This window comes from Astyanax mexicanus, chromosome 4, assembly GCF_023375975.1.
Source record: "Astyanax mexicanus isolate ESR-SI-001 chromosome 4, AstMex3_surface, whole genome shotgun sequence".
NCBI lineage: Eukaryota > Metazoa > Chordata > Actinopteri > Characiformes > Acestrorhamphidae > Astyanax > Astyanax mexicanus.
In genome coordinates, this window is record NC_064411.1 from 18,067,452 (window position 1) to 18,084,902 (window position 17,451).

Here is a 17,451-nt window from a genome sequence, read left to right on the forward strand (position 1 = left end):
AGGTGAGACTCAGGTAAAGGAGAGCGTGAAAGTAAGTTCAGTCTCCTCCATTAGAAGAGGACAGAAATCCAGATTCACTCGGTAAGTTCAGAACTGAAGAGAATGTAGAACAGAACCGTGTAGCTTAAAGTCAGAACCGGTTCTAAAGGTTCCTCAGATCCAGAACCGGTTCTTTAAGCTCAGCTCAGTGTCCGATTCCACTGGAAGAACCAGGATCAGCATGGAGATCTGAACCGGGCCTGGATCAGACCTGGACCTGGTCTAGATCAGACCGGCTGGAGAACAATCAGCTGTAACAGATCAATAATGCTGTAAACTGAAGAGAAATGCGCAGATATAGATTGATATTTATTGATCACAGTGTAATTTATGCTGTTTAAAGCGCATTACTGCTTAATGTGGACTTTGATCTGTTGGGGAGATAAAAACACGGAGCTGCTATAAAGGCGTGTTTATATGCAGTAGCGCTGTTTAACCAGCAGGGGGAGCAACGGAGCTCAAGATCACGTGGAGTGTTAGTGTTTTTAATCCTGCTGTTTTATATTATACTTAAATAATCTCTCTATTCTGATTCAGTAACATTTATAATAATATTAATAATAATAATATCATTATTAATAATAGAACAGTGTGTATATATATAATGTTGTGTAATGCAGTAATATTACTAATAATAATTAAATTATAATCATTATAATAACAGTAAATGTTTCTGTAATGTGTAGAATAATGTGTAATGAGGGTAAATCACACTGTTATGTATCGTTCTCTGTTTGGTTTGTTTTGTTAGTTTATCAGGTTTTGTTTAATGCAGTTCTGATGATAATGTCATTATTGTAAGAATAAAGGTTTTATTGTAACGGCTGATCTGTTTTCAGGGGTCGGTGTCGGCAGTGTTCAGCTGTGTGTGAATGAAGAAGAGTAAATGATGGATCTTCAGAACTCCAGCAGTGGAGGAGGACCTCCTGTCCTAAAGTGAGTAAATTAAGTGATGGGTTTAATATGTAAAGTAGTTTTGTATTGTAATGGTTTCAGCTCTAATCCTGGAGCTGTGATCTGCATATTTTACAGTTTTAAAATATTGAGAACAGAGTTTCTCCTGGACCAGAGTCAGAACCCTGTGCTGTATTTAAACCCAGAGAAACGCTTAACAAACCAGCCAGTTATTCTTATAGTAGAATGTGTTTCTAATCTGTATTTAAAGTACATATCTGCCTTTAATATCTAATTGTAATATTAATAATATGTTTCCTTCTGGCACAGGAACAGGATTAGGTGGTTACTGTAGTGATGTTATGCTGTTGCTAGGTGGTTGCTATGGTATGGGGTGGTTGCACATTTATGTTCAAAAATATGGTCCATATTTTTGATTTAGTTTATAATACAGTATAATTGTGTAATTGTGTAGCTCTTACCAATACATGTTATTAACTAGACACAGATCTATAAAATACATATAGTAAATATGATCTAATCAGGTGATGACATTGTGACATCATAACAAACACACAAATATATTCAACAGTATTGTTAAAGAAATTAAAATATGTATATTTATTAGACGAGCGTTTTTCAGTTTGGGGCAGCTGACAGAAAGCTTCGGGACGCTTCTAGGACGGTTATGTAGAAGTTAGTCTGGAACCTGTGAATAAGTTTTAGTAAAGGAACACATTACTCCACACTTTACTCTCATCATGGATCATCATGAAGATCTGTTTACAGGGAGAAGAGAGCAGCATCTCCAGCCCCCAGTGGAGTGTCTATGAAGAGTGATTGGTCCATGGGTCATCCTCCAGGGTTCAGCAGTGGAGGAGGAAGCTCTGGGTCTCGGTACATCACTGCACTAAACTACTGTTCTGTTCTGAGAGTGAAGCTCTTCAGTTCCTGATCTTTATTAAAGATGTGCTGTGTGTTGGAGTTTCACTGTGTAAATGCTGGAGTTTCACTGTGTTTAATGTTAACAGAACTGAAACCCAGAGAGGAGCTTCTCCAGAACCCAGCTGTGTTTCTATGAAGAGTGACCAGTCCTTCGGGGATCGACCTACTTTCAGCAGTGAAGATATGACCTCTGACCCACAGTGAGTGAAACATTACTTACATCATTTACTGATTTTTACTATAATTTACCTTTTTAAAGCATATAACACACACTCACACACACACTCACCCTCACACACACCCTCACACACAAGTTTTTCTGTATGTAATGATCAGTGTACACAGCTGGGTGTTGAGGGGGGTGTGGGGGCGGTTTAGATTAGACTGACTGACCTGAACAATGAGAGTAAATTACAATATCATCATATATCTATATTAGGGGTGTGTGATGCTGATAAAATGAATATCTAAAATTTTTTAATAATTTTGTCAGATTAAAAAAACAGTATTTTGCATTATTCAAAAACATGTTTAGAAAAGTATTATATTGTAATAAACTGCACTTCTTAAATGATCGTAAGATTTGCTTATTAAATATATTAATCAAAACAATATATTCAATATTTAAACATTAAAGTCACACCTTCAAATATTGAACAGTGCACCATGTGACCTACCAGATATCCTTAAATAAAAGCATCAGTGTTAGATTGGCAAAACTAAATTATATTTATATAAGTTATATCAATCAAATTAAAACATTAATTGTATTAATCACAACAATATTCTGTGAAGGGACAACAATCATTGTGCAGTGTGTTGTGTTTGGCAGACTAGATTATTTTTTGTTTTATTGTTAATGTCAGTATACATGAGATTATTTTAATGTGCTGAGTGACTGATTTTAACTGAGAGCTTTAATGGAGGAAATAAACTCTAGTGTAGCTCCATATTCCACCTTTAACAGAATGGAAAGAGAAAACATGCCTTCAGCTGTGTGTGTGTGTGTGTGTGTGTGTGTGTGAGAGCATGGGGGAGAGAGAGAGATTTGGAGGAAAATGAAGCGTGAATGAAAAACCCACAATGGTCACAGAAATAGCTTGAATGTGACAAAAGTAATACTAAATAAAAATAAATGAAAATCTGACATTGATTTTGAACTGTGGGTCATGGGTCTTGCAACAGGATAATGACCCTAAACACACAGCTAAAAACACTCAAGAATGGCTAAGAGGAAAACATTAGACTATTCTGAAGTGCTTCTATGAGTCCTGACCTAAATCCTATTGAGCATCTTTGGATGGAGCTGAAACATTGAGGCGTCTGGAAAAGCTCTTTCAAACCTGAGACAGCAGGAGCAGTTAACTCATGAGGAGTGGACCAAAATACCTGCTGAGAGCTGCAGGAATCATTTAATTGCAGTGATTACCTTAAAAGGTTGTGCAACTAAATATTAAGTTAAGGGTACCATCATTTCTGCCCAGGCCTGTTTCATTAGATTTTTATATATATTTTAAATAATTATGTTGAAGCATGACTGAAAAGCAATATCTGACTTTCATGTGTTCATTTTCATAGCATTTTTATTTATTATTACTTTTGTCAGATTCAAGTTATTTCTGGGACCATTGTGTTTTTTTTTTTCATTAACCGCGGGGTACCAACAATTCTGTCCATGTGTATGTGTGCTCTGTTCTGTCCTCTTTTATGCTAAATTAAATCCAATAAATGCTACTTCTGCTGTAATTGCTCTGCTAACATATCTAAAATATTATTGATGGTAAACTAAAGCTTACATAAGCGCTGAATCGTTTCTCCTAACTGTACGAAAAATATTCTCCACTCAAAGCTTTACGACACAGAGCACATTAGCGCCATCTGGTGGCCAAACCACAAAGTGCTTTATGTGTCTGGTGGAAAATATTTTTTTTGGCTAGGATTATTGCTTCTAAAACTATGTTCCAGTGTATTGAAAACAGGACATTTTTTGTTTCTTTAATAGCATTGAATAAAACTTCATCATCTGTTGTGCATGTATTTATCATCTCAGTTGCTGGGTGTACATACATCCAGGAATGGGAGAATGTGTTCTAGTACAGTACATAGAACAGTAATGTATTCAGAATGAATTATGTACACTTTAGAACATATTTTGTTAAGTAATTCTGGAGAACTTTTTAGCTGTTTTCTTTCTAATTACATTCACATTGTTGCTGTGCACTGATCATCATTTATTCATTTTGAAAAACTGTTAATTTTAGAACAAATTAAGCATTGACACTGTGGTTCAAAACAACAGGTTCTTTGACGTACATCAAAACTTCAGAAAAAGAGAAGGACAAAAATCTTTATTTACTATTATATTTCTATTTATTATTAGAAGTTAAAGCTCTGTTTTAACCTTTAAGAAACATTTTGTCAGTCCTGACGCTGTCAGTCTGCTCTGGACTGATGAACGGCATTCCGGTTCACCCAGATACTGATTGCTCACCTGAACTTTTGAGTATAAATACCCCTATTAGTTGCTGGGAATTGAATTTAGGTTCCCTAGCTCTTCTACGACAGTATCCTGATGCATGTAGAAAATAATTGATTTAATGCAGGCTTTAATTACAAATCAGTATTTAATTGTATCTGTTATTTGCTGATATTCTTTATTAAGCTTTTTGGATCAGATGATTTATTCATGTGGATTACAGTGTGGATTTTCTGTTCATCCATAGTAAGAAGAAAAACAACTATTCCAGAGAAAAACTGGACCACATATTCAAGGTTAGTCATGAATCATATATATGATGTAAAGCTCTCTGATTTCTTTTATATATAAGTTTAATTTCACTTCAGTTTTGATACTAATCATACAGTTGCAAGAAAAAATATGTGAACCCTTTGGGATTACTTGGATTTCTGCATAAATTGGTCATAAAATCACAACAAAAGACAAACATAGTCTGCTTAAACTAAAACCACACAAAAAATTATATATTTGCATGTTTTTATTGAACACAACATGTTAATTCACAGTACAGGATGGAGCAAGTATGTGAATCTTTGGATTTAATAAATGGTTGATCCTCCTTTGGCAGCGAAAAACCTCAACTAAACGTTTCCTGTAGTTACAGATCAGACCTGCAGAACGGTCAGGAGGAATTTTGGATCATTCCTCTTCACTAAACTGTTTCAGTTCAGCTATAATGTTATGGGATATCTGGTGTGAATCGCTCTCTTGAGGTCATGATGCCACAGCATCTCAATCCGGTTGAGGTCTCTAAATTATGCTAAATTAAATTAAATTAATGCTACTTCTGCTGAAAGTGCTCTGCTAACGTATCTAAAATATTAATGATGGTAAAAAAAAGCTTTTATAAGCACTGACTCGTTTCTCCTAACTGTACAAAAAATATTCTCTTCTCAAAGCTTGAGCACAGAGCACATTAGCGCCATCTGGTGGCCAAAACCACAAAATGCTTTATGTGTCTGGTGGAATTTTCTTTTTGTTGCTAGGATTATTGCTTCTAAAGCTATGTTCCAGTGCATTGAAAACAGGACATTTATAGTTTCTTTAATAGCATTGAATAAAACTTCATAATCTGTTGTGCATATATTTATAATCTCAGTTGCTGGGTGAGTACATACATCCAGGATTGGGAGAATGTGTTCTAGTACAATACATAGAATTAGAATATAAATTAGAACGCTAATTAGAACATATTTTGTTAAGTAATTCTGGAGAACTTTTTAGCTGTTTTCTTTGTAATTACATTCACATTGTTGCTGATTGGCACTATTAATCATTTATTTATATTTTAAAACTGTTACTTGTAGAACAAATCATTTATTTATATTTTATATATTAAACTGGTGTGTGTTTTTATAGGGCAGGGCAGCTTTAACCAACACATCCAATCTCATCACATTGATTGGACTCCAGGTTGGCTGACTCCTGGCTCCAATTAGCTCTTAAAAAAGTAATTAGCCTAGGGTTTCACATACTTTTCCCAACTGAACTGTGAATGTTAACATGTTGTGTTCAATAAAACCATGCAAACATATATTTTTTGTGTGTATTAGACTGTGTTTGTCTATTGTTGTGACAGATTAAGATCTGAACACATTTAATGACCAATTCATGCAGAAATCCAAATAATCCCAAAGGGTTCATATACCTTTTCTTGCAACTGTAAATTATTCTCCCCCAGTTTAATAGAGTTTTCTAGAGTATTATAACAGTAACAATGTTAATATTAATGCAATAAGATGGTGCTTAGTAACATGATGTTTAAATCCTTTTATACACCAAAGCATCCATAACTCCTTTTTTCCTCAGATCAGTGGCATCATCTCTCTCTCTCTGTACTGTAACAGCTTTACTGATTCTCTGACGTTTGTTCTTAATCAGAAGCTGCAAGAGAAGTTTATCTCTCTAGTGAATAACGAGCTGAACACATTCAAGAAGCTCCTGAGTCCAGATTACCCAGCATGCTCTGAGGGAGAGGTAGAGGATGGTCAGAAGGAGGGGGTGCTGAAGGTCACACTGCACATCCTGAGGAACATGAATCAGACAGACCTCGCCAATACACTAGAGAGCAGTAAGAGTTCTGGGTCATGAGAATGGGTACCAACTAGTGCTAATTTATTTCCTCAGAGGAGTTCTGCTTTTCAAATTAGAATAATAAGCAGTAGTTAACTGGATTTTGCAATTATAAGATCAATTATAATTATAAGCATCAAATGTATCCTTAAACCTAACAATTATCTTCTGTATCAAAGTTGTTCTACACAGGGGTCTTTTATGAAGATCACAGCTAATTACATTTTCCTTATTCTCTTCCTGTGCAATCAGAATTGGCCCCAGCATGTCAACGAAAGCTCAAATCCAACCTAAGAGATAAATATAAGATAATTAATGAAGGAATATCAGGACATGTGAAAGCACTTCTGAATGAGATCTACACAGAGCTCTACATCACAGAGGGAGGGGTTGGAGATGTCAATCAGGAACATGAGGTGAAACAGATTGAAGCTGCATCCAGGAAAAGGACAACAGAGGAAAAAACAATCAAATGCAACGACATCTTTAAACCATTACCAGAACAGAAACGACCCATCAGAACTGTACTGACTAAAGGTGTTGCTGGAATTGGAAAAACAGTCTCTGTGCAGAAGTTCATTCTGGACTGGTCTGAAGAAAAAGTAAATCAGGATATTCTCTTCATATTTCCACTTCCTTTTAGAGAGCTGAATCTGATGAAGGAGAAGAAGCTCAGTCTGGTAAATCTTCTTCAGAGCTTTTTCCCAGAAACACAAGATTTAAAACTAAGACATTATAGGAGCCACAAGATCATGTTCATTTTTGATGGTCTGGATGAGTGTCGACTGCCTCTGGATTTCCAGAACAATGAGAACTTGGTGAATATAGAAGAGCAAACCTCAGTGGATGTTCTGCTGACGAACCTCATCAAGGGGAATCTGCTTCCCTCTGCTCTCCTCTGGATCACCTCTCGACCAGCAGCAGCCAATCAGATCCCTCTGGAGTGTTTTGATCAGGTAACAGAAGTGCGGGGTTTCAGTGACCCTCAGAAACAGGAGTACTTCAGTAAGAGGATCAGTGATAAGGACCTGGCCAACAAAGTCTTCACACACATCAGGTCTTCAAGAAGCCTCTACATCATGTGCCACATACCGGTCTTCTGCTGGATTACAGCCACTGTTCTAGAGAGAATGCTGAGTGAAGCTGAGAGTGGAGAAATTCCCCAAACCCTGACGCAGATGTTCACACACTTCCTGATCTTTCAGATCAAACACAAGAGCCAGAAGTACAGTGGGAAAAGTGACATTGATCCTCAGCAGATTAGAACAAGTATCCTGGCTCTGGGGAAACTGGCGTTCCAGCAGCTGGAGAAAGGAAACCTGATCTTCTATGAGGAAGATCTAAGAGAGAGTGGCATCAATATTAGAGAAGTTTCTGTGTACTCAGGAGTGTGTACCCAGATCTTCAGGGAGGAACATGAGCTGCACCTGGGGAAGGTCTTCAGCTTTGTACATCTGAGCGTTCAGGAGTTTCTTGCTGCTTTATATGCATTTTTCAACAGAAAAATTCCAAAAGAACAATCCACTGAACAACAAACCGGTAAACTCTTCAAGTTTTTCAGAAAGTCAACAATGACTGACTTCCTCAGCAGTGCCATAGACAGAGCCTTACAGAGTGAAAGTGGACACCTGGACCTGTTCCTTCGTTTCCTTCTGGGTCTCTCACTGGAGTCTAATCAGACTCTATTAGGAGTGTTGTTGACCCCAACAAAGAGGATCTCTCACAGCAATAAAACAGTCCAATACATCAAGGAGAGGATTGAGGAGAACTCATCTCCAGAGAAATCCATCAATCTGTTCCACTGTCTGAATGAACTGAATGATCATTCTCTGGTGCAGGAAGTGCAGAAATACCTGAGTGGAGGTGGTGAGCGTCGTCTTCAAAAGGCCAGGCTCTCTCCTGCTCAGTGGTCAGCTCTGGTGTTTGTGTTGTTGAACTCAGAAGAAGAGCTGGAGGAGTTTAACCTCAGTAAATATGATCCATCAGAGGAGTGTCTTCTGAGACTGCTTCCAGTAGTTAAAATATCCAGAAGAGCTGTGTGAGTATTTTTATTTAGGCCTTCACACAGTTTTTAATCAACTGCTGATGTGTAGAATCAGTTTCCATTCAATCACTGGTAGATTCACATTATTCACATTGTCACATATAAGCATGCATTATCCTTTGTGTGTAATAATAGTTAAACCATCATTTTAATGTTAACAGTACATGAAGTTTCTGTCTTAGACTGATTAAATACAATCTTTAAATACAATACAATCTTTGGGCAAGATATATGTTTTTGTTAAAACAAATGCACATCTCTTGCAGATCCACTCTAAAGTAGCACTGGGTTCAGTTCAACTTGGAAAATAGAATAAATTCACATACTCCAAAAAGCCTTGCTTGTTCTCTGTTTTGATAAACGTTTTCTTTTCTATTTTAACTCATTATAATCTGTCCCAGGTTAACTGTATGCCCATGCTGATCACCAGCTCTTTAGACAGACAATACATTTCACAGTTTAATTCTATTTTCTATTCTTTGTCAATCCATTCAAGTATTCTTCTTTGGGTTTATTGTAAAATCATTAGTTTATTCTTGATTTTTAGACTAGCTTCATGTGACCTTGGAGTAAAGACATGTGAAAATCTGGAATCAGTTTTAAACTTGGAAAACTCCTCCCTGAAAGAGCTGGACCTCAGTAACAACGACCTGCAGGATTCAGGAGTGGAGCTGCTCTCTGCTGGACTGAAGAGTTCACAATGTAAACTGCAGATTCTCAGGTCAGTGTTTCAGGTTATCACAGACCAAAATAACAAACAAGACAACAAATAAAACTGTAATTAATTAAAGAAACTAAATTACACAGAAGGATGTGCAAGGTTAGTCTCAACAGGCTATTCTTTCCAGATTGGCAAAGGGGAGGAGCCCTAAACAACTCTCCCTGCTCAGACTTTTCAATGCCCTTTAATTTGTCATGAAACTGCATCTACAGACTAAATACAAAAAGAGTAATTGTACTCTTTTATGCTCATTTCCTTTTTTTCTTTTAACTTTTATTTATGTATGTTTGTATGTATGTATGCATGTATTATAGGAAATGTAAAATGTCCGCATCAAAAAAAGATATACAACATGAGCTAAATACATGAGCTAAAAGCACCACATGTATGTTGTTACTTGCAGGAAAAAAAATGAATAAAAGAAAGAAGCTAGGTCCAGCATTCTCTGTGGTAAAGCACAGCACACACTCAGCGCACTCTCAGCATAGCTATACACGTAAAAGGGCAGTGCACCTTCTGTAAGGAGCTCTTAAAGAGACAGTGTACATATTACTGAATACTGGCGGTTACATATTTCCACCAGGCCATTTAAATCTTAATAAGGTATTTTCCCCATTGTAAGCATGTGTGCAATAACAAACACATTGCAATAGTCCAATCCTATTCACCATGCATTTTTTATTCCAGCGCCCCACGTTCGCTTTATCTCCCCTCAAAAATACAAGTATATAATAGTATTTTAAATGACACCATTAATAATTGCATTTTACATTTCTTACATTCATTCTTTTACTTACATTTAAATATCCCCTATAAAAAACTTGTTTTAAGAAGAACAAATGTAATTACAGTTAATCACAAATGTTGTCATGATTAATCTGATTATATTTCTTAAACAATTGACACCACTAGAAAAAAATATTAAATGTGGCATGTACAAAAGTAACAGCATAATACATGTTACATTTAGGAAATCACTAAAATGTGTAATTTAAACATTAAAGACATTGTATCATTGAATCATTTGTGCTTGTGTTTATTCTTACATTTTCAGATTAGCTTTGTGTAATATAGGAAGAAAGACGTGTGAAAATCTGGAATCAGTTTTAAACTTGGAAAACTCCTCCCTGAAAGAGCTGGACCTCAGTAACAATGACCTGCAGGATTTAGGAGTGGAGCTGCTCTCTGCTGGACTGAAAAATTCACAATGTAAACTGCAGATTCTGAGGTCAGTGTTTCTGTGATTTTTCATTTAAAATTATTTGGGCTGTCAGCATTTAAACATTAACATACAGTGTTAAGTTGGAATCAGTAACACGTTACTATTTTTTAACCCAAGTTTGTTTAACTTCTGCCGTAATCTGCCCCGCCTCCACCCAACATGCAGATTTCTTTTCTGGTTAAACGACTGAAACACTTTAATGCGGTGTCCAGCTGTAACAATCCGGTTCAGACTTCCAGTTCAGACCTGGATAGAGAGCTTTGATTCTCTCTCCTCCATCTCTCTGTTTGTTTTGTCTCTCTCCATTTGTTTCTCTCTCTCTCTCTCTCTCTCCGTTTGTGCCAAAAGTTTACACAAAAAATAAAATCCACAAACAAAATGTTAAGAATCAAAAGCAAAAATTGTATGTTGCAAATTCAAAAGAGAAACAATATATAGCAAATATTTTAAATATACTTGGTTACTTTATTTTAGTTTGGATTTTGCCAGTCTTTGCTTTTATTTTTGTGTTTTTGTGATTTTTTTGTGGATTTTTTTGCATTTTTCTGATAAAGAATTTTGCTTGAGGAATCTCTCCTTTGCTTATGCTTTAGTTTTTTGCGGACAGCTTCCAGTGCACATCAGCAGCAACAGATACTTTTACAATTAAATTTCATACAAACGTTCTGTTCAATGTTATATTATGCTATATTATTCTCTGTTTCATTGCATTAAAAAGCTCACATTAGCGTGCTAAATATTCATGCACAAAGTAGGTAACTAGCTAACTCACTAGCTCAATGACTAGGTAACTCACTAGCTCACTGAGTAGGTAACTCACTAGTTCACTGATTAGGTAACAAACTAATTCACTAGCTCACTGAGTAGATAAGTAGCTAACTCAGTAACACACTGACTATGTAACTTACTAGTTAACTGACTAGGTAACTCACTAGCTCACTGAGTGGGTAACTAGCTAACTCACTAGCTCACTGATATATGTGGGAGAACGTGTAATGTTTTTCCAGAGTTCAACTTGGAAAATAGAATAAATCCACATATTCCAAAAAGCCTTGCTTGTTTTTCTGTTTTGTTAAACATTTTATTTTCTATTTTAACTCATTATAATCTGTCCCAGAGCTTTTGGTGAACTGTATGCCCATGCTGATCACAAATAAAGTGGAGATTACTGTATGTTAACTATCTCAGTATAAAGAAACACCAGCTCTTAAGATAGACAATACATATCACAGTTTAATTCTGTTTTCTATTCTTTGTCAATCCATTCAAATATTCTTCTTTGGGTTATTTTGAAATCATTTGTTTATTCTTGTTTTTTTAGACTAGCTTCATGTAATCTTGGAGTAAAGACGTGTGAAAATCTGGAATCAGTTTTAAACCTGGAAAACTCCTCCCTGAAAGAGCTGGACCTCAGTAACAACGACCTGCAGGATTCAGGAGTGGAGCTGCTCTCTGCTGGACTGAAGAGTTCACACTGTAAATTACAGATTCTCAGGTCAGTGTTTCTGTGATTTTTCATTTGAAATTATTTGGGCTGTCAGCATTAAATCATTAACATACGCTGTTAGGTTGGAATCAGTAACGCGTTACTTTTTTTAACCCAAGTTTTACTTCGGCACCAAGTTTGACCCCAACTTCTGCCGTAATCTGCTCCGCCTCCACCCAACATGTAGATTTCTTTTCTGGTTAAACGACTGAAACGCTTTAATGCGGTGTCCAGCTGTAACAGTCCGATTCAGACCTCCAGCTCAGACCTGGATAGAGAACTTTGTTGCTCTCTCTCCATCTCTCTGTTTGTTTTTGTCTCTCTCCATTTGTTTCTCTCTTTCTGTCTCTCTCTCCATTTGTGCCAAAAGTTTTACACAAAAAAAAATAAAATCTGCAAACAAAATGTTAAGAATCAAAAGCAAGAATTGTATGTTGCTAATTCAAAAGAGAATCAATATATAGCAAATATTTTAAATATACTTGGTTACTTAATTTTAGTTTGGATTTTGCCAGTCTTTGCTTTCATTTTTGTGTTTTTTTGTGGATTTTTTAGCATTTTTCTGTTAAAGAATTTTGCTTGAGGAATCTCTCCTTTGCTTCTGCTTCAGTTTTTTTGCGGATAGCTTCCAGTGCACATCAGCAGCAGCAGATACTTTTACAATTAAATTTCATACAAACGTTCTGTTCAATGTTATATTATGTTATATTATTCTCTGTTTCACTGCATTAAAAAGCTCACATTAGTGTGCTAAATATTCATGCACAAAGTAGGTAACAATCTAATTCACTAGCTCACTGAATAGATAAGTAGCTAACTCAGTAACACACTGACTATGTAACTTACTAGTTAACTGACTAGGTAACTCACTAGCTCACCGAGTAGATAAGTAGCTAAGTCAGTAACACACTGACTATGTAACTTACTAGTTAACTGACTAGGTAACTCACTAGCTCACTGTTATATGTGTGAGAAGGTGTAATGTTTTTCCAGAGTTCAACTTGGAAAATAGAATAAATTCACATACTCCAAAAAGCCTTGCTTGTTTTTCTGTTTTGTTAAACATTTTATTTCCTATTTTAACTCATTATAATCTGTCCCAGAGCTTTTGGTGAACTGTATGCCCATGCTGATCACAAATAAAGTGGAGATTACTGCATGTTAACTATCTCAGTATAAAGAAACACCAGCTCTTAAAATAGACAATACATATCACAGTTTAATTCTGTTTTCTATTCTTTGTCAATCCATTCAAATATTCTTCTTTTTTGGGTTATTTTGAAATCATTTGTTTATTCTTGTTTTTTTAGACTAGCTTCATGTAATCTTGGAGTAAAGACGTGTGAAAATCTGGAATCAGTTTTAAACCTGGAAAACTCCTCCCTGAAAGAGCTGGACCTCAGTAACAATGACCTGCAGGATTCAGGAGTGGAGCTGCTCTCTGCTGGACTGAAGAGTTCACAATGTAAACTGCAGATTCTCAGGTCAGTGTTTCTGTGATTTTTCATTTGAAATTATTGGGGCTGTCAGCATTGAATCATTAACATACGCTGTTAAGTTGGAATCAGTAACGCGTTACTATTTTTTTAACCCAAGTTTTATTTCGGCACCAAGTTTGACCCAACTTCTGCCGTAATCTGCTCCGCCTCCACCCAACATGCAGATTTCTTTTCTGGTTAAACGACTGAAACACTTTAATGCGGTGTCCAGCTGTAACAATCCGGTTCAGATTTCCAGCTCAGAGCTTTGTTGCTCTCTCTCCATTTCTCTGTTTGTTTTTGTCTCTCTCCATTTGTTTCTCTCTCTCTCTCTCCGTTTGTGCCAAAAGTTTTACACAAAAAAATAAAATCCGCACTCAAAATGTTAGGAATCAAAAGCACATATTGTATGTTACAAATTCAAAAGAGAAAAAATATATAGCAAATATATATGTTTAAATATACTTGTTTACTTTATTATACTTTACAGTTATTTGAAAATGATATCAGTTTGGATTTTGCCAGTCTTTGCTTTTATTTTTGTGTTTTTGTGAATTTTTTGTGGAGTTTTTTTTTTACTTTTCTGTTAAAGACTTTTGCTTCTGGAATCTCTCCTTTGCTTCTGCTTTTCACAGGTGGGCGGGGCTTAGAAGAAGGCGTTCCCCTTGAACCTTCATTGGTCAGCTGGTTCTGGACTGACCACTGAGACTTACTGTGCCCACCCCGCTAATTTCAAGCGTCCTTCCAAACACTGAGAGCAAAAACTTCTAGTGTGCAGCAGCAGCGGATTGTGTTTACAATTAAATTTCATACAAACGTTCTGTTTAATGTTATTTTATGTTATATTATTCTCTGTTTCACTCCATTAAAAAGCTCACATAAGCGTGCTAAATTGTCATGCACAAAGTAGGTAACTAGCTAACTCACTAGCTCAATGATTACGTAACTCCTAGTTCACTGACTAGGATACTCACTAGTTCACTGATTAGGTAACTAGCTAACTCACTAGCTCACTGGCTAGGTAACTCAGTAGTTCAGTGAATAGGTAACTATCTAATTCACTAGCTCACTGAATGGGTAACTATCTAATTCAATAGCTCACTGACTATGTAACTATCATACTTTGTGCATGAATATTTAGCACATCTCGCTAATGTGAGCTTTTTAAAGGATTGAAATAGAGAATAATATAAAATTGAACAGAACGTTTGTATGAAATTTAATTGTTAAAGTATCTGCTGCTGCTGTGCACTGAAAGCTGTTCGCTCTCCGTGTTTGGTAGGACGCTTGAAACTGGCAGGGTGGGCGTGGTCAGTCTCAGACGAGGGTACCCGTCAGTCCAGAAACAGCTGACCAATGGAGATTCAAGGGGAACGCCTTCTTCTTATCCCTGCCCACCCGTGAAAAGTTTGCCAAAACTCAGAAGCAAAAAACTAAAGCAAAAGCAAAGGAGAGATTCCAAAAGCAAAAGTCTTTAACAGAAAAATCCAAAAAAATCTACAGAATATTCACAAAAACACAAAAATAAAAGCAAAGACTGGCAAAATCCAAACTGAAATAATGTTCAAATAACTGTAAAGGATAATAAAGTAACCAAGTATATTTAAACATATATATTTGCTATGTATTTGTTCTCTTTTGAATTTGTAACATACAATTTTTGATTTTGCACGCCACCGCCCCCCCTCTTCAGAGAACCATTAAGACTTTATTCGTATTAAAACAAACCTCTGATAACTGAGGTCACTGTGCAGAGGGAGGACATAACGATGTGTGTATATATACTAATTAAACCAAATAGAAAACAATATATAGGAGAAGAGAAGTGAGATATAAAAAAACACAAAAGAAGAAGTTGTGCCCTTGAAAAAAAAACAAAAAAAAGTTATTATAATATATATAAAATATATAAAAACTATTATAGTATGGCTTCCTATATTTTTCCATTTATCCATCCCTAACATAACAACACACAGAATAACAAAAAAAAGTAAATAAAATTAGCTAAATGTCTTAAATGTTGAATTTGTTATGTGACTGTGTGCGTGTGTGTGTGTGTGTGTGTGTGTAGGAACATTCATGCAGTGTTGATATATGGATGATGTGGTTATAGATACAGGGGTGATAGCGTTCCGGTGCCCCGCCAGAAATCCGGCGGTGCGTGGCTCTGAAAAAAAAAAAAAAAAAAAAAAAACAACTCCGCGCGACAATAAGTGAGCTCCGCGATACAGTTAAAAAGATCTGCGTGTTACAAGATTGGGGTTCATGTCCCTTTAAGAAATGTATGTGAAGCGCACTATATTTTGTTTAGATCAGTTTGGCGGAGGCAGCGGCAGTGTGAGATTAGTAGCAAATTAGGGTTAGGTGGTTGCTGCTTCGTCTCTCTCCGCCTCGTGTTAGGCGAGTTAACATCCACGGCTCTCCCCTCTGTTCTCTGAATGCTAGTTACGTTTATGTTTGAGTGCTTAGAACTGCTAATAAATGAAAGAAGTGCTTGGGAACTCACCCTGGACTCACCCTAGAGCAGTTATCTCTAGCCCAAAGAACTACAAGTTCCACTGGTTCCCGTCCACGGCCGGGAGAAACAACTGCCAGGAGAAAAAAAAGGTGACACGCGCGACAGTAGGTGAACTCCGCGGTACAGTTAAAAAGGAACTGTGTGGCACTGTCACTATGTTGCAAAAAGATTTAATACAGTAAGGAACCTAAGTTTATTGTTTTAAATAAATGTTCTATTTGTTTAAATTGTCCTTTCATCTTTTTTATCTTATTATTGTGGCACTGTCACTAAACTGCACTTTCATGATGTGAGAGAGATAGATAGATAGATACTTTATTGATCTCAAAGGAAATTTAGCAGCCAGTAGCAGTTACACAACACAGTAGAAACAAACAATAAGTGTAGTAATAGTGAGAATAAGCATAAGGTGTATCTGTCTAATTCTCAAACGGCAAAACATCTGCTATGTTAATCTAGGAGTAAGTCCGTGTAGAAAGCATAAATATAAATCCTTATAAATGTCAGAAAAAATATAGCTTGTAACTAATAGTTACTGTGCACATTTTAAGTATATTTTATTTTATAGTTACGACTGGTAAACAGAGGCGTCTCCGCTTTCTGACGCTGGTCAGCAGGCAGTAGGCTTTCTATTCGTGATGTCTTCAGGATTTGCAAAAATAAAAATAAATGATTTTCAGCGCATCATTCAAGCTTCCTCAGCAGTAGAGTTTAGATTATCAGCCCGAGTCTGACCCGATTCTCGACCTGAACTCACACATGCACTCCTCCACTCTGCATTACGCACTTGTCTTGCAGAGCTGTGTATAGCTAAATAGCCAACAAAATGGAGCCTTCTGAAGTGAGGAGAAACATTTACATAAAGTGAGCTAAATTTGGTCCAATGTAAAGGACAGCCAGAGGTATGGAGCTAATTCAAGTTAATTGTTGATAGAAACAACACGTGTGTCTGCTTCGTAGAGTGTGTTAAGTGAAGAGTGCTATAAGCTTAAAATAAAGGCTATAAAATAAGGCTATATGCTTAAAATAAAAAAATGGTTGGTTCTGAAAGTATTTTATATTCTTATACATTGTTAATTATATATTTATAAATTATAATAATTATTAAGTAATTATAAATTAATTAATTATAAATTATTGTTATTGTTATTTTGGTTTAATGAGTGTGCAGGGAATAGCCATTTTTTGTGTTTTTTTTAGACAGACTATATGCTAAATATAAAAATGTTTGCTTGTTAAGAAAGTAATTTATATTCTTGAACCATTTTAAATTATATTAGAGGAAGGTCATTCAGATATCATTTTTGTGGATCATATTTCACATTGTTGGTGTTTTAATCTTTTGGAAATCTGTTCTTAATACAAAAATCTTCTTAATTAAAAAAAGCCGGGTTTTAACTGGGTCGTCGGGTCGGGCTCAGGGCAGAACGTGCATATTCATTCCTCATGTTTACAAAAAAAACACTGCATTTTAAAATTATTTTTATGGTGTTCCAGTTCTTGTATTCTTCCT

At 36.0% G+C, this 17,451-nt stretch overlaps 3 protein-coding genes across 5 annotated transcripts in view; 2 read left to right on the forward strand and 1 right to left on the reverse strand.

The window, feature by feature from the left end:
- LOC125801385 (zinc finger protein 239-like) overlaps positions 1-17,451 on the forward strand; it is a 187,417-nt gene that overhangs the window by 111,673 nt on the left and 58,293 nt on the right. The window lies entirely within an intron of this gene.
- LOC125801268 (zinc finger protein 239-like) overlaps positions 1-17,451 on the reverse strand; it is a 305,512-nt gene that overhangs the window by 50,167 nt on the left and 237,894 nt on the right. The gene's annotated exons all lie outside the window — the stretch shown is intronic.
- LOC111188495 (NLR family CARD domain-containing protein 3-like) overlaps positions 32-17,451 on the forward strand; it is a 35,992-nt gene continuing 18,572 nt past the window's right edge. Inside the window, exons 1-9 of the mRNA XM_049477102.1 lie at positions 32-81; positions 879-975; positions 1,723-1,830; positions 1,965-2,078; positions 4,602-4,650; positions 6,278-6,467; positions 6,722-8,507; positions 9,061-9,234; positions 13,253-13,426. Coding sequence (XP_049333059.1) covers positions 926-975; positions 1,723-1,830; positions 1,965-2,078; positions 4,602-4,650; positions 6,278-6,467; positions 6,722-8,507; positions 9,061-9,234; positions 13,253-13,426 — 2,645 coding nt within the window. The 5' untranslated portion in view covers positions 32-81; positions 879-925. The remainder of the gene's footprint in view (positions 82-878; positions 976-1,722; positions 1,831-1,964; positions 2,079-4,601; positions 4,651-6,277; positions 6,468-6,721; positions 8,508-9,060; positions 9,235-13,252; positions 13,427-17,451) is intronic.